This window comes from Rosa chinensis, chromosome 4 (genome assembly GCF_002994745.2).
Source record: "Rosa chinensis cultivar Old Blush chromosome 4, RchiOBHm-V2, whole genome shotgun sequence".
NCBI classification, from domain to species: domain Eukaryota; kingdom Viridiplantae; phylum Streptophyta; class Magnoliopsida; order Rosales; family Rosaceae; genus Rosa; species Rosa chinensis.
The window spans coordinates 38,099,108-38,124,065 of record NC_037091.1 but is presented as its reverse complement, the minus strand read 5'-3'; the positions used below and the strand labels follow the sequence as shown (position 1 = coordinate 38,124,065).

Here is a 24,958-nt window from a genome sequence, read left to right as displayed (position 1 = left end):
ACATGCAGCTTATGGATGTGGTTACAGCATATCTCTATGGGGATCTAGATTCAGAGATATATATGAAGGTTCCAGATGGACTTCAATTACCCAAATCAAGTGGCTCTAAAACACGGAGCGCGTTTTCAAGATTAAAACGCTCACTATATGGATTAAAACAATCCGGACGGATGTGGTATAATCGTCTAAGTGACTACTTGATTGGGAAGGGATATATTAACAATGAAATATGCCCATGCGTGTTCATTAAAAGAACAAGTTCCGGATTTGCAATCGTAGCAGTTTATGTCGATGACATGAACCTAATTGGAACTCTAGATGAGTTGAAGGAAACTGCTAAATACTTGAAATCCGAATTTGAGATGAAAGATCTTGGGAAAACACGGTTTTGTCTCGGTTTAGAACTCGAGCACCGTGGTGATGGAATCTTGATCCATCAGTCTGCATATACTCAGAAAATCCTAAGGCGCTTTAATGAAGATAAAGCAAAGCCTACGAGTACTCCCATGATTGGCCGTAGTCTTGAGCCCGGAAAAGATCCGTTTCGTCCAAGGGATGAGGACGAAGAACCATTAGAGGCCGAGATGCCCTATTTGAGTGCAATACGCGCATTATTGTACTTAGCTCAATGCACAAGACCGGATATCTCATTCGCAGTGAACTTGTTAGCTCGACATAGCTCTGCGCCAACACGCCGCCATTGGATTGGTATAAAGACAATCTTTCAATACCTAAGAGGTACGATTGATATGGGCCTATTCTATCCCTACAGAGAGAAAAGGAATGACGGAAAATTGGGATTGGACCCCAAAAGGCAAAACGCCCCTGTCCATGGAATGGCCGCCGGCCATGTTGCTGACGCCGGAGCCGCCACCGCTCATGGTGGCCGGCGTTCTCCTATCTCCCTCCATCAAAATGACAATGATGTCTTGATGGGTTTTGCTGATGCAGGGTACCTCTCTGACCCTCACAAAGGTCGCTCCCAAACTGGTTATGTCTTTACCATGGGAAGCACTGCGATATCTTGGAGGTCTACAAAACAGACCCTTGTTGCTACTTCCTCAAATCATGCAGAGATTATTGCTCTACATGAAGCTGTACGTGAATGTGTATGGCTAAGGTCTGTAATTCGACACATTCAAGGAAGTTGTGGTTTGAAGTCTACCACAAATGAACCTACATGCATTTATGAGGATAATGCAGCTTGTATTGAACAAATGAAGTTAGGTTTCATCAAGGGCGACAACACCAAACATATATCGCCTAAGTTCTTTTATAATCAGCAACAACAATCACTTCTAAAGATTGAAGTGAATCAAATCCGATCAGAGAATAATGTAGCGGACTTATTCACTAAGTCGTTACCTAAATCCACCTTCGAGAAACATGTGAAGAGCATCGGATTGAGAAAGTTATCCGAACTCCCACGATTATAGCAATCAGGGGGAGATATCGACATCAGGGGGAGTTATGATGTCTACATGTTCGATCTCGAAGAGTGAAGGACGTGTTGTGCTCTTTTTGTCCTTCGACCAGGGTTATTTTTATCCCACAGGGTTTTTGTTACCTGGCAAGGTTTTTAACGAGGCAACAGATGAAGCGTCACCACCAAGTTTGAAGCAGCACAAGGGGGAGTGTTGAAGGAATATCGATTTAGTGTGCCTTATCAAACTAGGAGTAGCAATAGGAGAGAAGGTTCTAGATTTCCCAATCCTACACGGATTGGTATTCCTTGTAACATTAGAACTAGCACTTTGTAATCCCTATATATAGGGCTCCTATTCTCAATAATAATAACACATCTCTCTCATCAATCTCTCTCAAATACATTATACTTAAACACAGACAACCAATAAGCAGACACAAATTGAAATTGAAGGACAAACCCAGCCTTGTTCGTGTGGATTGATCGAGAGATGACCATCACATGCTAGTCCAGATCAATTGGTGCCTCTGCCTATCACCATCAACCGTCATCCTTGGATATCAACTTCGGCAAAAGAAAGGCTTCTTCTAAATATGAAAATGCAGAAAAGGCAGGTCAGTGAAAAATTATCACAACAGATTAAGAGGTTCTGTGGCAGGGTATATTAATACCTGGAATCCAACTATTAATGATCATAGTGTACTTCAAGGACTCGATTGGTACTTGATGATTCTAGAGCTAGCTGCACCTTGTGCGTGACCAAAATCACAAGCAGGTAATTCCAAAGCACCTCACAAATGATAACACTGCTCTGCCTATATTTGTTTGTCTTGCCAAGTTTTCAAATCTTTTGGTTGGAAGATGAGGTTCCTGTTCTTGTTCTTGTTCTTGATCTTGCTCCCCATCATGATGATCATCATGCACTTCCCCGGAATTGGTGTCATCTGATACTAATGATGATACAGCTGCCCCTTCTACGTCCAAAGCCACCTGATCAGAAATGCTCTGCCTATATCTTTCTCGTGCCAAGTCTTCACCATTTGCATGATCCTCTTTCATATCAGCCAGGTGGACCCCTAAACCTTTTAGGAGCAACCCTTTGCCATCTGAGTCAAAAATCACTCGAACCACATGATCCACCACCTGTAGCTCCTTGAAATCAATACATGTCAGCCACACGTATACATGATCATGAGCCGATGACTCTGTCGCTTTTCTCTTTTCTGAGTCATAATAAGGGCAAACACTGTCATGATCCTTTTTTTTATCAATCACAACAGTCACAGCACAACCACAATAATCACGGGAAAAATCTTTGGTAATTTCAAAAACAACACAGACAACCAATCCTATTCTCTCACCCTTCAAATTCCTAGGGATTTTTATCAAAATTTCATGACCACGAAGCACACTAGTGTCGACCTCACCCCTGTCAAACCACTTTGGAACTCCAATTCCCGGGAGACTTGGAAGTATAATATTCCAGTACTTCCCGTTCCGATGTGAGGCGTCATACACCATCTGCAAGAGACATGGTTGTGTTAATTATTATTAGTCGGGATTGTGTGTGTATGTGTAGAGAGAGAGAGAGAGAGAGAGAGAGAGAGAGAGATGGAAAACCTGATTCAGTAATGCTTTTGCCATCTTCGACACCATGTCTGTGCCAAGATTATCTACCAGTCTATGGCAATTAGACAAGTCCATCCTGTGAGGAAGTACTGGAGTGTCTTTCTGTTCCAGTTTATTGGACAAATTTGAAAATCTTTCCAACCATACGCAATCATCCAGATTTATATATGCTATATTTGGTGGGAGTTCTGAAATGTCTCTAAGCCTCTTGCAACCACTTAAATCAAGAGATTTCAACTGAAGAAATTTGCTGATGCATGCTGGGAGACTATCAAAACTGCTTCCAAGTAAATTAAGTCTCTGTAATGTGGACACACAGTCAAGATTCATTAGGAAATCAGAGACTGATAATTTGCATCCTTCAAAATCAAGACGCAGTAGCTGGGGAAACAATAATGAACCAGGATGATCATGCCCATTGTTTGAATTAGTTGGAAGCATCAAAGGAAGAGATTCTGCACTTGATGAAACCAAAGCGCTCGCCCTACTTGGAAATGTCACCAGTTTTGGGCACCAAGAGAGGTCTAGAAATCGTAGCTGTTGCAGCCCTCCGTAAACACTGTGCGGCACATTTGTAAGGTTTGCACATCCTTTTAGTGCTAAATCATCAAGGCCAATGAGATTTCCAATTGACAAAGGCAATTCTTCAATGAGAGTTTCAGAAGCATCCAATACCCGCAATGAAGTGAGAAAACCAATTGATGAAGGCAGTTCTTTAATGGGAGTTTTAGACAGCTTCAATTCTGTTAAAGCAGTAAGATGTTCAATTGACGAAGGCAATTCTTCGATGAGACTTTCAGACGCGTCCAATTCCTCCAAGGAAGTGAGACACCCAATTGATAAAGGCAATTCTTTGATGCGAGTCTTAGACAGCTTCAATTCTCTTAAAGAAGTGAGATACTCAATTGATGAAGGCAATTCTTCGATGAGAGTTCCAGACACGTCCAATTCCTCCAAGGAAGTGAGATACCAAATTGATGATGGCAATCCTGTAATGAAGGTTTCAGACAGCTCCAATTTTGTTAAAGAAGTAAGATTTTCAATTGATGAAGGCAATTCTTCAATAAGAGTTTTAGACACGTCCAATTCCATTAAGGAAGTAAAGTACCCAACCGATGAAGGCAGTTCTTTAATGGGAATTCCTGACAACTTCAATTCTCTCAAAGAAGTAAGATTTTCAATTGTTGAAGGCAGTCGTTTGATTGGAGTTCCACCCAAATCCAAAATTTCCAAGGAAGTGCAACATCCAATCCATGAATGCAGTTCTTTTATGCCACTTCCCCTTAGAGTCATATATGTAATGGACTCCATCTTGTGCACAATGTTTATGAAACTCTCGAGCCTTTTACAAGAGCGAAGCAGAAGCTCCCTCATGGATTTCCAACTGACTTCTGTGGGAAAAGTCTCAAGCCTAGGGGAGTTCCAAAGACTCAAATAATTAAGTTTCTCAAGGTATCCAACAGAAGGATGCACTTCAACTAAATTTTTACAATGATCTAGATTCAAACGTTGTAAGTTTGGGCTTCCAGATATGTCCGAGACTTTTGTTAGGTATTGACAATCTTCTAAATCTATTGATGTCAGATTTATCAGATGCTGCAAGACAAAACAAAAACAAAAAAATGATGGAGAGGAAGGAACAGATGAGAAGCTAGAGATAAGTAAATGAAACCACCACACACACTACATGTGTATCCAAAAGAACGTACCTTGAATCCATCTCCCAATACTGTGATGCGGCTCCTAGGCATATTGATTGGAGCAAGTTCTCTTGGAATTGAATTGGATGGCAAAAATTGTAAGTCACAGTCGGGCCAATCAACTACCTTTAAGCTATTTGGTAAATTATCAACAAATCCAGAATAGCATCCGGAACGGTGTATAAAAAGTCTAAGATTTCGCATGTTGGAGAAAGTGGTACCACTTAAACATATCACATCTGAATCTTCAGGCAGCTCCACCTTGATGCCTATAACATTGGTTGTTCCCTAGTATGAAAATGCAATGGTCTTAACAAACCAAACTCTTTCTCAAATAATTAAATCTCATATTCTACTTAGATGTTAGGATTTTAAACAAAAATAATTAAAGTTGAGGCGAATTAAGATATACACTTACAGTATTCTCTGTCAGAACATAGTAAACATCTTTATGAAACCACAACCGGCTACGGTTTCCAGGATCATTGGGTGACTGTTGGTGGACTATATCTCTACCCATTTCTTCTACCAAGTCATGTATCCAGATGCAATCATAACGATCGATACTGATGAGGGCCCTTTCTATGAGCACATTGATAACATACTTTGGATTGTAGCCACAAGCTTCTAGTATTTTTATCACATGTGCTCTCTCTTCACCTTTAAAGAAACATGCAATGTCAAGAAAAGCTTCCTTCACTACTCTCTCATCCAATCCATCGTAACTTTGTTTTAAAATATCTTGAATTTTGCTGCTTTTGAAACCATCCAATGCAGCTTGCCATAGCTCTGCATTTTCATTGCAAAGAGAAGAACCTAGAATAGTCAAAGCCAATGGAAGGCCTTGAGCATAGCATATTGCACGTTCTGTGAGTTCTACATAACCATCTGAAGGTTGACTTCTTTTAAAGGCATTCATACTGAAAAGGTCGAGAGCTTCATCATGGTCCAATTCCTTGACCTCGTATATCAAATTAACACAATGACCTCTCAGCAGTTTCTTATCCCTTGTTGTTATGATGATTTTACTACCCATACCAAACCAACTAGGGTCACCGGCCAACTTGTTTAACTGATCCATGTCATCCACATCATCCAGAACTAAAAGAACTCTTTTGTACTGCAACCTTTCCTTGATCATAGTGATTCCTCTAGCTACATTGGCCACCTTCAATTTTGTTTCCTTTAGAATCTCACGAAGAAGTGTCTTTTGTAGTTTGACAAGGCCTTTGGCACCCATTGAATTTCCTCTAACAGTTTCCAGAAAACAAATCCCTTCAAATTTATGAGCAATTGAGTTATAGACAGCTTTAGCATTTGTTGTCTTACCTATTCCACCAGCCCCCCATATCCCTACCATATGAACGTCTCTTCCCTCAACATCTAAAAGCTCAAGGATCTCTTGCACACGACATTTTATTCCAACTGGGTACTTGGCCACATCCAAATATGTATGGTTTATGACTTGCTTTGAAATCTCTCCAACGATGTCATGAATAAAACTGGATTCAGAACGATGCCTGGACATTTTGCAAGTGTAGGAAATAATTAATGAAATCACTTTCCATACACATAAAATAAACAAATTTAATTCAGAATACAAACACACAATGACACAATTCACATGTGCAGTCACAGACAATAAAATAAAACATATATTTCAATGAGAGTAGAGTAAATAGCTATTAGATATTATCTTCTTGAAATTAATTGTATACTTGATTGATAATAGTTACTATTGCAATTTGTATAACTTGATGATATATAATGGGATTAGTTATGGCTCTTGAATCCTAAAGTTTTCATTTCTTATCAAAGAAACCGAGGAGGAGAGAGAGAGAGAGAGAGAGAGAGAGAGAGGTGGCTAGAAAAAATACTCTGAGAGAGTCCACCCTGACAAATTTGCCGCTTCTTTAAGAGCTGCCTTCCATATCTGGACCTTCTCCATGTCAACTTTGAATTTGCATTCATGATTAGCAAGTGCCTCCCCAAAGCAAGCTCTATAATTTCGTATATCCGATGGATTGACTTTGTAGAAAATTGGCCAAACCATTTGTTTGTATAACTCCTTGCACTCGAGGATCTTGACAAGTTCTTCCAAGCACCACTTGGAGGATGCATAGTTTTCAGAGAACACAATGATTGAAATCTTTGACTCTTCGATTGCTTCGAGAAGCGCTGTTGATATATCTTCTCCTCTTCTGAGCTCATCATCCATGAAGGTGTTGATTCCCTTCTGACGCAAAGCGCTGCACAGATGTCCTGTGAAATTATTGCGTGTATCCTCACCTCTAAAACTCAAAAAGACATGGTATTTCCATGGACGGGTGGAAGAAGGAGATGAATAAGAGGCTTCTTCAATGATCACCATTGAAAGCTGTGAGAAAACAAGAAAGACTGAAAAGTTTATGGACTGAAGAAGAAAGAGGCAGAGTTGCAATGATTCTCAAATCTCAAGTCACTAATAAAACAAAGGTGCTGAGGAGGGAAGTTTCGTTGCTATGTTTCCGACGCGGTTTTCAGAATAGCACCATTGGATTAAATAATGTCTAACCCATCTTTAGAGCATATAAAATTCCTGTTCAATCCAACCCACCAGTTTTGACCAAGTGGTGTAAAAAAAAGATAATATATAGTAATAAACATATGATAAAAAGACAATTAGATCACATCCAGACAACATGCAAAAGTGAGTAAATTAGAATTTCATAGTTCATGCAAGAATCCCAATTCAACAAAATTTTCAAGTTCCTAACTATAACATATTATCTTGTTGATTAGCATTTGATTTAGAGGTAAGACACAAGTTTGTTGAGTGTTGGTTAAGGTCTCAAATTCGACATCACCGCCCTTTTTAACAAGAAAAAAAAAAAGAAAAGAAAATGAACACATCATCATTGCACCACTTCATTTCAAATTACAAAGTAACATTACTGGACTTTACACCCAACAATATGCACAAATGCTGCAATCCCAAACAAGAGGAATTAGTTACCAAATAAATTTAACAAGCCAATATGAGTATCAGTCCTTTTTTTTTTTCCTTTTTTTTTCTTTGTTTTGGAAGGGTATGAGTATCAGTCCTATATGAAAGAAAAAGTGTCCAGAACCCAGCTTCTAAAATGTGTTATGCAGAAATCCAGTGACCACAATCATGCCAATCACTATAGAAAATGATAAGGTTTGCAAGACCTTTTGTCGTTGGTGTACCTTATCTGTTGTCATCCTTATATTACAGAGGTTAATTAGTAAATAAGAGTATATAAATCATAGTGATAATTAACGACATTACCATCAGATTCAAGACTACACAAATGATCGAGAACAAGCAGCTTCAAGACTAAAGTATAAAGAAAATGACCTGACTGATAAACATAGTATAAACAGGATGACAAGTACTAAACCACATAAACCTGGTCAATACCTGAAATGTGCTCACAAAATTACAAAGCTCCCAAAGAAACAAGCATAAGTTCCTATATGTGGCTCTTTGCTGTCGACTGAAAGATTTAGAAACCACAGAATTATTATCAAATCAAATGTCAGAATAAATGGCAATTGTGCTGACACCGATATTTGAAGTTGAACATATTTATACCCAATCTTGAGTAAGCCTAGTCACTGTAATTGTTGAAGTAAAGAAAACAATGTCAACATGTATAATTCAATATATGCAGGAGTTTCCATCTCAACTTATCAGAACAAAAAACAAAAATTCTGGCCAAGTCTAAGAGATCTGGTGGGCTGTGTTCCGAAAAGAATGCAAAAATAATCATATATTGCTCAAACTGTGTCATTAAGAAATGAAAAGAGATCTACATTTGCGTACTGTTGTTCATCACCAAGGGACAAAACTTATTCTACAGATACAAATGCCTTGCAGGATGAAAACCTCTCAAAGATTTCTGCTTTTCCAGATCATGCCTTACTGCTTAATCAGTTTTTTTACGAAGGTTTCATAACAAGCAATATCAAGGGCATAAACCTTACCTATCAGTAAAATAAAGATCTCATTTGCCTTATCCACTTTCTCATTCAGACAATATTTTTCAATCAACATACTGTTAGTTGTGCTCAACTCCATATCGCATACCAATTGAATTGTGCCTCAAATGCTTTGGGGGCCCTTTTGTCATCCTTGTTTTGAAGAGAGTATCAAAAGCATTGTCAAAGTTATGGCATCAAATAAAATTCCATGACCAACCATTTCATCAGACAACCTTGGGGCTTGTCCACATTGACCTAAATGGCACATACCATAAACTTAAGGACTAAACAACAGTAAGTAATAGTTCAAGGATCAGGCCTTACCCCTATCGATCATTTCTTCCACAAAACTAATCAAGTGTCTCTGCTGCTTCCCTTCCTTGCATGAAGGCTAAAGCATCCAAATGACCATTGAATGTAACAATACCAGAAATACTCTGCTGCCAATCATGTTTTCAGATAACTGCACAGCTTCTTCCCATTGTTGACTTGCATGAGGCAGGAGTTAGGGAAGTAATAGTGACAACATCAGGCATTATGACAACAAAAGCAAGTGCTTCTTGAATACAAATTATATATATAGACACACACACATACATATAGATTTATATATATACAAGTTCATTCTAGAACTTGCAGACTTCGGAAACTGGCAGCACTGTTGTCTGCATGTCCATTGCTCATGGGTATGTATAATATTATCCATAATTAAGCAGAGCCATACCTTCGGAGTTTGATGTTGGATCCCTTCTTTTTACATTTGATCCATATCCCTCTGGATGTGTGACTACCTAAAACAAATCCAACATTCAACTTTTACTTATAAATCAAAACAGAATCTACATTCTCATCCTTCGTTCACCCTTTTTTGTGAAGAGGAAAGAGCTGATGTTCCTCCTTAAGATGAACACACACCAACTTTATGGTCTCCTTTGGTGACTTGGACTGATTGGATGTGTAAAATCCTTAGATTCAACGTGTATTAAAGGATGAAATGGAGGCTGACTTCCAACTTTTCTCCAATTTGAGGGAAGAAGTTGGATTAGTTATAAGGAATTGATATCACATCTTGTGCAGATTGGAACCATAGGTGTCCTTCATTTAACCACCATCTTCTTTCTTCAACTTGCAGAAAAGTTAGAAATGAGCCTCCATTTCTTCCTTCACTGTAATGAGTTAGCAAATCCAATCCAATCGTATGCACCAAAAAGGTCCAAGATATTGGAATTGATATCAAGCTCAAGCCCAGAAAATGGTGGTGATCACATTCTAATGATCCCATAACCGACCACAGGCCACATTGTGATTGATTTGCAGAACTTGGAAAAAGTGCACAAAGCTTATATGAGAAATCTACAGCAGCTCCTGGCAAAACAACCCTCATGTGCAGTTAAAACCTATATGTATTGAATTTCATAAACATCTTAAGAGTTCCACCACAATGTCAAAAGACAGATACAGACATGGATATATGTTAAGATGAGAAATATATATATGCACCTATTTTTGCAAGCTTATATAAAAAACTAATTTTTCAATTGAAACATGAAATATTTATAGTGGTGCTATCTCTTCCAAAACCATATATGTGCCTCTTCCAGCCATATTGAAGGGACAACAAATGAGGATACATTTTTCCCTACCTAAGAGTCTGCAAACAAAGTAGCAATTGTTTCCTACAATAATCACAAAGTAGCAATTGTTTATTTTATATCACACAGTAAATATCCCATATGGCCAAGAAGAAAACTGAAATCCCTCATCTTTTAGTTTCTTAGCTTCATTGCTTATCACCTTAAATGCTGCAAGTATCGTGTATCAAATAGCCCTTCATTTGACCCAAGGTACATTCTCTTGTTCCAAAAGGATAGAACGAAACATGGTTGTAACTAGCAAGAAACAATTATCGAAAAACTATTTCAGTTAATGGCATTCATCTAGGCTAAAGGCTAAGCTGGGATTTGGATTTTAACATTTTTATGCGAATTTAAGCTAAAAACAAACTAAATCCATCATACTATCTTTTGAAACCATCTCTGCCAAGAGAAAATCATTTTGGGACATCAATATTTGTACATTTGAAGCACAGAAGGATGTGTATCCTACGCATAAACAAAAAAAAAAAAAAAAAACTCTGAAGTAATTTTCCTTATGGCATATTACGAGCCATAGTGAAATCTATCAGGGAGGTGGAATTCTTTGAACAGCCACGGCCATGGCTTTTACTACAGAAAAGTATTTTACCAAAGTACAAAACATGTCAAACAACTCAGATGCAAGCGGTATTTTTGCTAATGCTTGTTCCTCTTGACTTAGATCCTTATAGAAAAACTAATACACATAAAGGAGAGCTATAACTAAGCTAATTTATCAGTCAAACCCAGAAAACAAGATCTCCACATAAAAGGAGAAATCAGAGTGCCACATCAAAACCCAACAAATTAATAAACACTATAAATATCTGTTCTCACACTCATAGTGCCAAAATATTATTGAGGGGAAAAAGCAACTTTTATTCATTCTAAGCCAGATAGTTACATTTAAAATTGGATTGACAAATAAATAGCCCTTATTGACTTGATTTGAAGCTAGACAGATCAGTATAGAACCGTACCTAACTGAACAAAGTACTCATCAGAGTACATTAAGCAATTCACTAACCTTTACATATCCACCACCACTGCAGAGATTATTGCATACATGCAGAGAGCAGTTTTACAAGAAAAGACATCATCCGTCAACAATGAACTGATCATCTTGATTATCTCCATCAACCCTAGCATCGTCATGATCCAAACTATTCACATGGTGCAAATTCTGCATCATCTGTGATAAATAATGGTTGCTTGCACCGGTATGATCAGACAGTCCAGCTGGATGAGCAGTCCACTGAGAGACAATCCCCAATAACTGGCTCGTAAGATTTTGCTGCTCATGGAGAATGCGAGTCTGCATTTGGCCCATCTCTGCCCGGTGGTGACCCAACATATCATCCATCCTCTTCTTCCATTCTGACCTCCTCCTATTCATCCTCTCCTCCCATTCCCTCTCATGAATCAACGCTTCTTCTCTTCTTCTTCTCTCTCTCTCCTCACTGTCCTTCTCGAATGCTTCCCATTCTTGAATCCTCTGCTTCTTCAACTGCTCCCTTGCCTTTTCTTTCTCCTCCTGCTTCTTCACCCATTCCTCCCATTTCCATTCCCGTTCTTGCTCACACTCCATTCTAAAACTCTCACTCCTCTGTCTCACCCTTTCCCTCTCCGCCTCACGCTGTTCAAACCGAGCCTCCATGTCCCTCAACTTTCCCAGCTGGTTACCGATAAAAGCCCACGCCTTCTTTCCCAACGCAGTCGAAACCTCCCTCTTCCTCTTCTTCTTTAAACTAGAACCATTCTGCTCCACTTCCTCACACACAAACCTCCCATCTCCATCCTCCCTCATCCTAACATCCCCATTAAAATTCTCCCCTCCCTCCTCCCCATCATACTCAAACCCCAACCCCATCATCCCATTATCAATCCCTCCCCCGAAATCCCCATCCGAATGTCCCATCTGCCCAAACTCCGAAATCTCCATTCCCCTCCCACCCCCCACAAACCCCCCAACATTCTCACAATCCCCATTTCCACCGCCCATCAAATCATTCCCATTACTACCCACAATATCCCCAAAAACCTCCTTATACCTCAAGAAATTAGCCCAATGTGTAAGCCCCTCCATCCAATCAAACTCCTCCACACTACACTCCCCACTACTATCCCCACCACCGCCTCCGCCGGAATTACTCTCCGGCGGCTGCTGCTTCTTAATCTTCTGCTTGACAAGCAGATACTGGTGCCTCATGTTCTGGACCTTAGTGGACACATCTTTCCACGACCACTGCCAGCGGTAGGCAACAGGGTCTTGAACATAGTGCACAGAATTCACATAATAAGCAATGGGTTTGAACTTCTTCTCTCTAGTCTTCATCTTAGCCAGGGTCCCATCAGCCACCATCTCCCCGTATTTATCGATCAGAGTCCTCTCCTCGGCCTCCGTCCATTTCTTTCTTCTTGGGGGAACCATTTCAATCTTGAAACCCCAAAAGTCTCAATCTTGATGCAAACCCAGTTCACACAGCATGCAACAAAACCCCAAAGAGCCGGAATTGGACGGACCCAGATCGAGAAAACATCGGAATTGCGCAGCAAAGTAGAGAAGAAGGTGAGTGCTTACCTTGAGAAGGAGATTGGGAACTTCTGGTGGTGGATTTCGTTGGGGAAGATGAGGAGAGTGATCTTTGTGAAGTTGTGAAGCCGTTGATTCAGAGAGAGTTGGGGACTGACAGCTTTAACTGCGGAGTTGAGGACTATATGTGGAAACCACCAGAGTAAATACAGGGACACCAGATTTTGTTGTCTAAAATCCTTATGTGGTAAGTTTCTTTCTTTATCAAATTTCGTGGATGTCTCTTTTCTCTTTTTTCTTCCTTTTTGTTTTTTTCTAGGTAAAATAGATAATTCCGAAGTGAAATTACACTGACATCTGATGTAATTATTCTAATTATGTTGTGCATTTTTTTTTAAGGAAGTGAAATTATACTAATAATTAAAATATCAAATATCATGGAAAAGATGTGAAAATAATATCGTTGCTTGTAAAGAAAAAAATTAGAAAATATTGAGGATATTTATACATTTTTTAGATCTTGATCCACACTGTGCACAGTGTGACCACTGTGCACACTATGGTTATTTAAAATTTCAAAACAATTATTTTGATACTTTAATTTTATATTATGTGATCGATTTAAGTGCAACTCCAACAGATTCTCTATATTTTGATTTTTCTCTACTTTAGAGTGTGTTTGGATGAGGGAAAATATGATGGAATTTAATTGAAAGTGAGGATTTCATAATTCCTACAAGCTAATTCCATCGTTTGGCATTATCAAACTGGAAATTTTAAATTCTCTGTGGAAAAAAACGAAGGAATTCATCATTTAAATTTCTCACTTTAATTTCCACTAAAATAGGTGTCATTTACGAATTCCCTTGCAGTATTCAATTTTCATTTCCAAAACAAGGTTTTTTTCTATTTTATTTTTTTATTTGTTTTAAACTTTCTTAATTTATTACACATTTCAAATCCTAAATGGATACAACCAAACAACAGAAATTGCAATTAATGGAATTTTAGATTGAAGGAGTTAGAGATTCCATCATTTATAAATTCCTATGGATTTCATAATTTTCTTATCCAAACGCACCTAGGGAAAAATAAGCCTCTTTTGCTCCAACAGATTCCCTATAACTATCCCTATTTTAGGGAAAGTGAGGAAAGAGAAAACCAAATTCCCTATATTTACAGCAAACTCTAAAATTTTAAGGGAGAATATGGATATTGTAGAGATTGTTGTAAAATAGAGAATCTGTTGGAGTTGGAAAAGAAAAATAGGTTAAAGTTTTGACTTTTGCTTCCCTATAATACAGAAATTATAGGGAAGCTGTTGGAGTTGCTCTAAAATCTTTCTACGGACCGAATTTGGAGCAAATCGCCTTAAAATTATATCCATTTAGTGAAAGATAACGAATATATTCAACCCAAATCCAAATTTATTTTCGGCAAGATGCATTGATGTTCAACCTTTGAGTTGTGTTTTTTGTGAGGAGACGGTTGAAATTACCAATCATTCGGTAACAATTAGGTTCTTCCTCCTCTGGCTACCTTGAGCTCCACCTCCACTTGGGTTGTGTTCCTATCTTCCTTGTGATTCCAACACCACCAACTATGCAAACATGAAAAAAACTAAATTCACATTTTCAGTGTTTGGCCAAACTTTGTCCAAGTTCCCAGTTATGTTACAAGTTGCAACACAGCGCTCATACGGTCATACCTCGGTGCAATTTTTGGTTAATCGAAACCATCAATTCGGTCAAGCGGTCAGTATCAAAAGATTGAATTGATGAATTTATTTCCGGCACTAAACAAAAGAAAAGACCAAAACCTCAACATCAAGAAAGAGCGCTGATCAATTATTATTTGAGATATCCTCTTGAGATATATTGTAATCTGGAGTTTAGGCATTATGTCCCCTCATTGTATTCAGTAGTTTCATTAATCAAGGCTCGAGGGCTAGTGCGGTTTAGGCATTATGTTCCCTCATTGTATTCAGTAGTTCCATTAATCAAGACTTGAGGGCTAGTGCAGTTTAGGGCAGCTGCACTGGCCCTTAATTTAAAACTAAAAAACAAAAGAAACATGTGTGACATGCTCAAAATATGGCCTCATTAATTCTTTAATTTCTGCCTCATGCAAGTCTGGTATATGTTGTTCCATCAGAGGCATTCTTATTGTCGAAGAAATGATGAGTGGTGTGAAAAGAATAGATGAAGCTGTGACGCTAGTTAAGGGTTCTGATGCCTGATCTGGAAACCCAAAAAGCTTTGGGAGACTTCTGTCCTCAAATGCAGATATTATCTGCAGATTAGTGGTCATTGATTCTTCTGTTTCTTGGGGTTTTGGGTTTATATTTAGGTTTCGAACTTAGACATCTAGTGTATTCAAGGAACTTGTATTTATGAAAGTATGATACTTTTCTACTAGGTAATTTGGCTGTGATTTCCATTTAAACAAAGTTCTTGGGGACTGTCCAACCTTTTGCTTCTTCAGTTCTTTGTTATTCATCTCATTTTTCCAAGAAAACTCCCTATAAGGTCAGCATCCAAGATTGACAAGAAAGAGTGTGCTTTTGTTTATTGACCTCTATTCTGAAGAGGAATTTTTCACGAACGGAACAAAGAAGCTTACAAGAAAAAGTGTTTTGCATTAAAGAATCAGAAATTATTTATTACCGCCTGTAATTTTCATCTCTAATAGATTCCTACAATATGTTGTAATATCCAAAGAAGAAGAAAAAATGTGGAAACAAGAAAAGAAAAGGAAAAAAAAAGCCTACTTGTGGATCCCTCACTACAAATAACAGTGAAAATCCTGCTTATCTTTGCATTGAAAAGGTCAACTAATTTTCATCAGTATCTTTTTTTAACCCTATAGACCTTGCCCTTCTCATGTGGCCTCAAAATGATTATGTATAATCCCCTAGTTTTCCATCCTCCCATGACAACAAGCAATGGCACTTGCCATGAGTATCTAAGGAGACCAAAAGATGAAAAACTTGACTATCTCTGGCTAATAGGAAGTGGAGATGAAGGTGCTTCTGACGCACGAGGACTTTGGAAGACAGGAGGTTCCTTAGGTGGATCATTTCCCATATCTCTGGTTTTGTGAAGTAGAAAGGTACCAGATAGGATAGTAACAAAACCACACAATTCAGTCACAATCTGAGACGCACTTTGCGACTCCCAGTCCTGCAATTGTAATCAAAAGGCAAAAGAGACATTGAGAATCCCAAAAGAACAGAAAAAAAGAATACTAAATCACAATGGAAATGTAAGATTTTATCACAGGTGATACAGCATGGATACTTTCAAATTGGTTTTACCATGAAATTATCACAAGTGATGCAACATGGATAGTTTCTAAATGTAAGATATTATCACTTCACTGGGTTGAGAATTGTTCTTCCCAATGAATGAAATCAGGTTTTACCATGAAATTTTAGGTAGTGTGGACTGAGATTGAATCCATTTTAATGACATAGTCAAAATAAACAAGATATACTTAAGACATTTGGGGTGTCCCATGGAATCAATCATGTTGCATGGCTTCCTTTACAAAATTTTGCATAAAGTCTATCATCAAGACTCGAGATATTATTGAAATTATTGACATTTCGATCACATCACATGTCAAAAGACCAATTCTGAAGGTGACATTTGAACCTTGAATTGTACAGTAGTGACTCTAAAGTCATTTATTTTCCATAAAACTATGCAAGGGACCTGATATTTCTGTAGATTATAGAACTGATCTCAACCACAATTCTAGGAAAGAAAAGAAAATCAAAGCATTGAGAAACATTTAAAAGTACATGTCATATACTAAATCACCTTAAACATGATAACGCTGGCAAGAATGGTGAATATTGTAAACATCACATAGTAGACTGGAGATATTACAGCAGTGTTAAAGGTGTCCAGAGCCTGCAAAAACGAATCAATAATATGAATTAAGCATTTGCATGATGACAAGATTGAGAGAGACCTTTAAGACAGATTAAACAAATTATCTATATAATATAAATTGTAAACCCAGGACTCTAACTATATGTGTTTCTACATGATGTATGTTTAATTTAAAGGTGACAAAAGCTGACTCCCAGTACTAGGATTGAAAAAATACAATATAGTTGAATAAAAATAAAACAAAAGAGAAAAGAAAAACAAGGTAAGAGAACAGAGTATTCCTGAAGTATCAATTTCATATTTAAGTACAGACCATAACAAGTAAATGAAGTTCCGTTAATAAGCTTTTTATGACGAAAAAAAAAATACAAACTTATTACCTCAAGCCCAAGGTTAGGACACTACACGACAAAATGCAATGCAAGTCTTCTCATTTTGAAGAAAAAAAAAATCAATTCCCTTAGGATCAATATGAATTTATCATTTAAGGGAATAACACTACTTGGCTTATTTTTCTTATCTATTTGTTGGTTTTCTGTTTGAGATGTTATTGGATTTCATTCACTACTTTCCATAACCTTTAGTAAAGCAAAACTCATTAAGAAAACCTTAAAAGTTTTCGGTGTCAACGTACATCTTGTTTTATAACTTATGCAGACAAAAGATAGGGACATTCTGCAGATTATTGATAGGAACTATTTACCTTGTTTAAATAGTTAATCTGAAAAATACAACAGACTGCCACTATCACTGCAAAAACCCATGTCTCATAGTATTTAAATTGGTTTGTTCCTGAAAAGGACAGCTTCAGAGCGATACCCACTGCTTTCACACTCATAACCTGCAGAAGCATCACAATATTATATAAAGACTACAGAAGAAGACTCGGACAAGATATGTCAAGAAGCTTCAAAGTTTAAAAACTGACCGTGAGAGAGCCCATAAGAGAACAAATTCCAACATATACGATCAGGTGGGTCTTCCCATAACGTGGAACAAATTGGAAAATGAGGACGGCAACGAGAATCAGTACGAAAACTGTGTAGACAATAAAACCTGAAAATAGAAAAGGTTAGTTTGTATATTCATGTCTTAAATGTTTAAAACAGTGTCTAAGGAACCATGCCTACTATCTCCACAGTGTCCTCCAACTAACTTACTTAAACAGTATTCCTCATTCAAATTATGCACACCATTTCAGCAAAATGATAGCTTAGTTTAAAAGTCACAATTTTAAAGAAAGATAATTAACAAGCCACATCAAGTCTACTGCAATACAAAGATGTCTACCTTTTCACGTTCCCCACATAAACCATTATTATAACTGTTTTCCCATAAGCTCACTCAACTCCTATACTGATCTAATATACCAATATTCCAATAACATTTAAAGAAGCTTAATTACCCTTTATTGACAATTAATGTATAATGTAAAAGCAAAACCAAGCATCCTACATCTGATTCTTTCCATTTTGATATATTTGCATCAGTTGAAAAGAAATATCTAGTTTTGGTGTAATCAGAAGTAAATGTAAACACTACCAAGCATTATTTAATCATAGAGTTTACCTGGCTGTGTAGCATGATGCCACACTTGCTTAACAGAATTTATTTGTCTTTCTTGTGGAGCATTCAAAACAATAGTTGTAGAGCCCACCATGCAAAGAACACAACCAAGCACTCCAAATATATGCAGTTTTTCCTCCAAAACAAAATGAGCAAGCACTGCACTGAATAATAGTGTCTACGTTATAAAAACACTAACAATCACATGGGCATAAACACACACATGCTTCCACAAATACAATTTGGGTGAAAGCGAATGTGTTAATGCAAGTGCTCATGCACGTGCCTGTAAGAATATGTTATAACAACAATAGATGTCTCTCTTGGATCAACAAGTCAGTGCCAAGATGTTTCATACCTGACGATAATACTTAATGCTCCCAAGGGAGTTACAAGAATTGCTGGAGCAAATGCATAAGCAGCAAAATTAGCTATCTCCCCCACAATCACTGTAAAAGAACAGAAACTGAGGATTAACAAATTAGAAAAGGGAAAAGAAGAAACAGAGAATTAAGCACACAACTATATACACCTAATTTCAACCTAATAGTAGAGAAAATCCAACATATGCAGTTCATACCCAAGGAAAACATCCTCAATGACTACTTCACAATAGAAAGCACTTTTTTCGTCTTGATAAGAAACTTATATAACCTCATATATAGAATCAAAATAACACAACTAAATGAATCACACACAGATATATACATGTGTGTGTGCATGTGCAGGCTAGTTCAAGTGTTCATGTGAACAATTCATCCCCAAATGTGGATATATATAGAAACAAAACAACGTTAAACATATACTCATGCCAATTAAAGTATAACATTTGTGGCACATTCTACTCAGACATCCAAGTTTGGTATCTATTGCTATCACTTTTGAAAAAATTTAAACCCCGTTCTACTTCCACATCTATAACAATAGTATATCATTTCCAGACCGTTTAAGTATCAGTTGGAGATATCTAAATTTCTGGATCAAAGAGAACCTTAACACCTTACCCACCCAAAACCACATTTTCTACCATGAAAACTAGAAAAGCAAAGCCTGAAAGACTCAAGATTAAATGCTTCTCAACTCGTGACTTTTTATCTTGCATGTGTTTAGTAAAGGTAATTGTTTTTTGTGTCAACCAGCATCAAAAGACCCTGCATTCTGACCCTAAGGCTAAAGCTTGCAAATTGAACTCCTGGAGAAGACGAAGGCCAAAAACAACCATAGAACTAGGGATATCTCTCTGCTTATGCTCTTAGCGATCGTGTATAACATAGCAAATAGTCTTAAGTTTTAAAAGTTGAAATGTGTAGTCATCTAGTCGACCAAATTTTCCAAGTGGAATAGGATACATATGCTTTATATTTGCAAAGTGCACACTGCATAGTATGCAATAGTGATTTGCATCTATGTCAATTTAACATCCCAGAAGAGTATGGAGGAACTTGTGATGATGCCAGGGCATGGTCATGGCCACCTGTCATGGTTCTACTAGAGTCTGTGGCCGCCAGATTTGGCATGTCCTTTGTAAGCAAAATATAACAGAAAAAAATTGGTTGGTTATACAGCAGTTTCCGTTAAGAGTAATTTAATAATCCTCAATAAATTTTATTAATTTCTTAGCAGTTGAAGACAAAAGAAACAATGTATGTGCAAGCATCATACAACAAGAATCCAAAAGAACATTCATAGTCTTCAGAAAAAATGAAAAAACAAGAAAACAAGAATCTCAAAAGAAAAAAGAAAAAAAAAATCCGAAGAGACGGGCAAAACTTACTTGATATCATCCCAGCCCACCATAAGGGTTCATACAAGTATGTATGCCCTCCAGACCCTGAATAAATTATAACAACAAATATTGAGATTGATCACAACAATGTTCTAAGACACATATACGAACCAATTTTAATCAAAGACTAAAATAAAATACTTGAGCATCCTACTGTTATATGACCAAACCTATGCCAAAAGATGAACAAAATCAAACCTGCTCTAACTCCTGTAGTGCCTGCTTTTTTGAGGCCTTTCTTCTTGATTATAAAGCTAGTCCCAATAAAAATGCTTGAAGAAACCGCTAGAGTGAGTCCATGAACATTGTCAGGCGACAATCCCATTGGTCACACAACAACAGATGATAGCAAAAACAAAGAAAAGATGAAATCTTGCAGGGCCAAGAAATATTGCCAACCCCAAATTTGATTCCTACATCCATTAATACCCAAAATCAGATCATAAAATCCCCAGCATTCAATACCTTGCATATATGAACAAAGACACGTTCTTGATATGGAAAGATCATAAAGAAGAGACCTTGATTGATCATAAAAAACATACCGTCTTGGCGCACTGCAAATAAGGCAATGGGAGCTAGAAACCCACCACCATGATGACGTTAAGAATTGGGTTTTCGTTTTCTTTAAGAACCCTTGATTGAATTGGTGAAGATGGCTATGGAATTTCTGGAAAAACGAAGAGAGAGAAAGAGAGAGAAAACAGAGAGAAGAGAAAAAGAAGATTTGAGGTGCAAAGGCAAACGGAAAGTCAGTTACATTGGCGACTCAAAAAACTGGACTCGTCCGCATCCCGCGTCCTTGGTTATAATGCCTCTGTGAATGTCATTATTTGAAAATTGTGAAGATGACCCTATTTTCACCGTTGGCATTTTTCCGTTTTAATCCTGACTCTTATCTGTTTTTAAGTTTTTTAACCGCAATGCCCTTAGTTAGGTTTTTTTTGGAGTTTTGTTAGCTCACTTGTTCTGTTCCAATGAGGAAGTTAGCTGGATGTTAACTGGTGATTAGGGATTTCCTGTTGGAGTAGTTGTGAATGATTTGGTCACTATGATTTTTAGTTACTTGGAAGGAACTGTGTCTATGAGGAAGGGTGTCATTTGGCTTCAAGTGATCTCATACAAAATTATTTATGTTTAAGCATGTGTATGGACCTATTGGAGACACGAGTCGGTTTGATTTTGATTTGGGCTCACGTGTTATTGGTGCGTGTCAATTTGAAACTTTTTTAGCATTAAATTAAATTTAATGGATTAATTTTTATTGTGTGCAAATACGAGTGATGTATAATTATAATTTACAAAAAGCTTGATTTGAGACATTGTTCTTATTTTTCTCAATTTGAGAGATATAAGACCTCATTGAAAAAAAGAAGAGCGAAAAAAATGGATTTAAATAAAGGTGGAAAAAAATGGTTGAAAATGAAAAATAGTGAATCGAAAAAAAAAAAATGAGTAAAAGACTAGTAGCTCAAATGAGCACATTTTATCTTCGTTTTATGTAACAATTAAGATCTTCTCCTTAATTCAAATTTTATGTGTAATTTTGAATTTAAACTTGTCTATCTCAATCTTAAAAGTATATTGGCACTGTATTCCTTTAGTTGCCTAATCATGTTGTTAATTAATTTAGGAGTGGAGTTTTAAACCAATATATTTCAAATGCTGTCATGCTGAACTGTTACAGCATGATTTCTCCGAGAAATTTGTATACACCTACTACACTTATTAACACCCCCACCCCTTTTCATTAAAATTTTTTTTTTTTGATAAATTTAATTCCCTCAATAACCTTTTTGAAAAAAAAAATGTCATTTGGATTGACAAGGATGCTAAAAAGAGAAACGCTGCAAGAGAGAGGAGGAACAAGTTTTCAGGTTTTTTCAACTAGAGAGATGATAAAATACATCAGTAACGAATGGAAGATGACACGACAGGGTCTGGTCAGAGAGAGGATGATTGAGGTAGTGGTGGTTTTTCATAGAAGATACCGAAAAAGGTAACTCAAGTTTTCTCTTAACCTTCGCAATTATTTTGGCACTGATTGCACGCCCAAGTTGGCTTATCTTGAATCTCCATTGCACTCACCATCTTCAGAATGAGTTGATATTATTCAAAACATCAGAAGAGATATATATATATATATATATAATGAGTTGATATTATTCAAAACATCAGAAGAGATATATATATATATATATATATATATATATATGTGTGTGTGTGTGTGTGTGTGTGAGAAAATGGTCCGTACGGTACTTGAACTTTTCCGCCTTATAAATTTTGGTACTTGAACTTCAAAAAATATCACCTTGGTACCTGAGGTTCTTTGCCCGACCGAAGATTGGTATATATGGTCGTTAACTCCGTTACGGAGCTTGCCACCCGGCAAATTTACAAGGGTAGTTTCATCCCTTCACTCACTCCCGCCAAAATTTCCAGTCATACTTTCCCTCCTGATGTTTTTTTGGACTCCAGTGACTTTTACCGCCAAATTTGTCAACCATATAATTAGAATGTGGCGCCAAAGTTGAAGAAAAAGGTGGGCTATTGAAACTATATATCAGTTTGGTACCTAATGTTTTTGGCCCGATAGAGCATAAGTACATGTGATGGCTAATTTCATCCTACCACAAATGACTATCTGAAATGCTATAACCTGAAACAGAGAATGCATTTTGATAGAGCTAGAGTCAAATGCAACATACCAATTACATCTGTTTGAGTTATTAAACCCAACAAAACCATAGGCTAGCAATCTGCATTGTCTAGCAAATCTAAAAAAACTATTGTGCAGCAAACCCAATAGAGCTATACTCTAGCATTCTGCATTGTCTAGCAAACCCAAAAAAATACAAAAAAGTACATTGGACACTAAAACCCTAGTGAGAATCATTTTCTTGTGATGGAGGAGCTGTTGTTGGTCTAGGTTTTCTATGAGCAAGGACTTTGAACCTTTTGTTTGTGAAACCAGGTCTGGAGGAGCTTCCTGAAGCTGTAGTAGTCTGTGATTGCTGGGAAGGCACATAAGTTGGTTGGGACTCTTCCAAATTCTGAGAAACTTGTTGCTCTACATAATGAGTTTCATTGTGCTATTGCTGGACAGGTTCAGCTTCCTGAGGATCTTGCTGCTGCTCTCCCTCATTTGCCTGCTGCTGCACCACATTCTCACCTTGCTGCATTCCAACAACACATAATGAACCCAACAGTTAATTTAAATTTTCCAATCACATCAAGTGTGAACCTACAAAAATGAAATGAAATTGATAACCATACTTGGTTGCTCTGTTTTCATGTCCTCCTATTGTGGCCCTTCTTCTTACATATTCCACAACTGACCTGTGAGTAATAGACACTTGGCAGCTTTTCTGCTCCATCTGGGGGGGGGGGGGGGGGGGGGCACTTCTCCTTTTAAAACCAGTTGCAATAGGTATAACAAAGTCAGATATATGTCATAATTTCACAACAAATAATGACCAAAATAGTTGAAACATAACAGATAACAAAAATTTGTGCAGAGGAAGGATGACTGACCTTGTTCTTTGTTCCTTGACATTTTGGGTCTCCCAGGTTGCCTCCTATAAAAAGGAGGTGCAATTGGCCTATGTATCTTGTCCCACTCAGCCACTCCAGATATTGGGAACATTACTGGGTCATAAGCCTTCATGTATGTGTTCTTGGTGAAGTAATCATGCACAAAATCATCAGGCCTCAAGCCTTTGGAGTGAATTGCAACTACTGCATGCCCACATGGTACCCCAGAGATGTCCCATCTCTTGCAAGTGCAGGTCCTTGCTTCCAATGAAACTGAATGTGCAGCCACCACACCACTAGCACATGCTACACCTCTTCCTTGAATCTCAAAAATGTTATTACTTGAATTGATAACTCTGTATTCATGGCTAAGCTCAGCATTTTTCTTCAATTGCTTCTCAATTCTTGGGCCAACATTACACCTCCAATTAGGGCCAGATTGTCCTCTATTAGCTAACCTCACCATTGTGGCAGCTCTTATGTCTTCCAAATTAACAACCAAGTATGGGCTTCTTCCTAGCTGGTAGGATGCTTTTGTTGAAACTCTCACTGTGGTTGTTTAACAAAACATCACACTTGAATTTAGGATCAAAGTGTGACTTTGACCAATGTTGTGCAGGTCTGTCCATGCACCATTGTCAACCAGTAGTTGAGCTCTTCTTCATGTCCTCCAAAGCATCCCTGAATTGATTCATTGTGCAGCTTCTAGCAATAGCCCATAGTTTATCCTTCAGTTCCAATCCTACGGACACAATACAAACAAACTATTACAAATCTAGTAACATATAAAACAGGTCAGCAAAGTAATGAGAGAGAGATTGCAAACCTTGATGTCCATCTGACTTGAAGTTATTGTGGAGATGTCTGACACAATGCATATGTGCAGCATCTGAAAATAACTCCTTTATAGCCTGCTCAAGGCCCTTTTGCTTGTCACTCATGAATGTGTAATGAGTGCTGTGATGTATATCTAAATCAATCTTCAAAAATTTCAAAAACTATGTCCAGGTCTCCCTTGTTTCTGCTTCCACAATTGCCCATGCAATGGGATAAATCCCATTATTCCCATCAATCCCCATAGCTGAAAGCAACTGCCCCTTATGTACTGATTTCAAATGACACCCATCTAACCCTATATAGGGTCTGCACCCCTCCTTCCAACCCTTCTTCAATGCCTCGATGCATATGTAGATCCTTTTGAACCTTGCAAGCTCTCCATCAAGTTCAGTGTGAATCCAAACAGAAGTTCCTGGATTCCTCTTCT

General features: G+C 37.6%; 4 protein-coding genes across 10 annotated transcripts; all 4 read right to left on the bottom strand.

The window, feature by feature from the left end:
- Positions 1–1,805: 1,805 nt before the first annotated feature.
- Positions 1,806–10,098, bottom strand: LOC112196179 (TMV resistance protein N). 7 transcript variants are annotated; one of them, XM_024336482.2, is made up of 9 exons: positions 8,746–10,098; positions 8,180–8,255; positions 6,633–7,132; positions 5,174–6,275; positions 4,765–5,043; positions 3,047–4,651; positions 2,788–2,947; positions 2,098–2,649; positions 1,806–2,013 (listed from the first exon to the last, which is right to left on the bottom strand). In XM_024336482.2, exons 3-8 carry the CDS (start codon positions 7,124–7,126, stop codon positions 2,192–2,194), a joined length of 4,098 nt encoding a protein of 1,365 aa, XP_024192250.1. In that variant the 5' UTR covers positions 7,127–7,132; positions 8,180–8,255; positions 8,746–10,098; the 3' UTR covers positions 1,806–2,013; positions 2,098–2,191. The 7 variants fall into 7 exon arrangements, with proteins under 7 accessions (XP_024192250.1, XP_040375163.1, XP_040375162.1 ...); XM_040519229.1 differs by having other exon boundaries at positions 2,098–2,947; positions 8,746–8,892; positions 9,067–10,098; XM_040519228.1 differs by having other exon boundaries at positions 2,098–2,947; positions 8,746–9,230; positions 9,467–10,098.
- A 1,374-nt stretch (positions 10,099–11,472) lies between these two features.
- Positions 11,473–12,807, bottom strand: LOC112199238 (keratin, type II cytoskeletal 1). Its single transcript, XM_024340282.1, has one exon. It carries the CDS (start codon positions 12,805–12,807, stop codon positions 11,473–11,475), a length of 1,335 nt encoding a protein of 444 aa, XP_024196050.1.
- Positions 12,808–15,550: 2,743 nt separating this feature from the next.
- On the bottom strand, positions 15,551–20,979 carry LOC112198119 (probable magnesium transporter NIPA2). The gene is made up of 9 exons (XM_024339171.2): positions 20,706–20,979; positions 20,359–20,573; positions 20,149–20,205; positions 18,733–18,823; positions 18,378–18,538; positions 17,737–17,864; positions 17,512–17,649; positions 16,734–16,826; positions 15,551–16,091 (listed from the first exon to the last, which is right to left on the bottom strand). The coding sequence occupies exons 2-9, from the start codon at positions 20,483–20,485 to the stop codon at positions 15,903–15,905; spliced, it is 984 nt and encodes a 327-aa protein (XP_024194939.1). The 5' UTR covers positions 20,486–20,573; positions 20,706–20,979; the 3' UTR covers positions 15,551–15,902.
- Positions 20,980–23,252: 2,273 nt separating this feature from the next.
- On the bottom strand, positions 23,253–24,635 carry LOC112199237. The gene is made up of 4 exons (XM_024340281.1): positions 24,521–24,635; positions 24,338–24,436; positions 23,695–24,243; positions 23,253–23,332 (listed from the first exon to the last, which is right to left on the bottom strand). Exons 1-4 carry the CDS (start codon positions 24,633–24,635, stop codon positions 23,253–23,255), a joined length of 843 nt encoding a protein of 280 aa, XP_024196049.1.
- Positions 24,636–24,958: the final 323 nt, after the last annotated feature.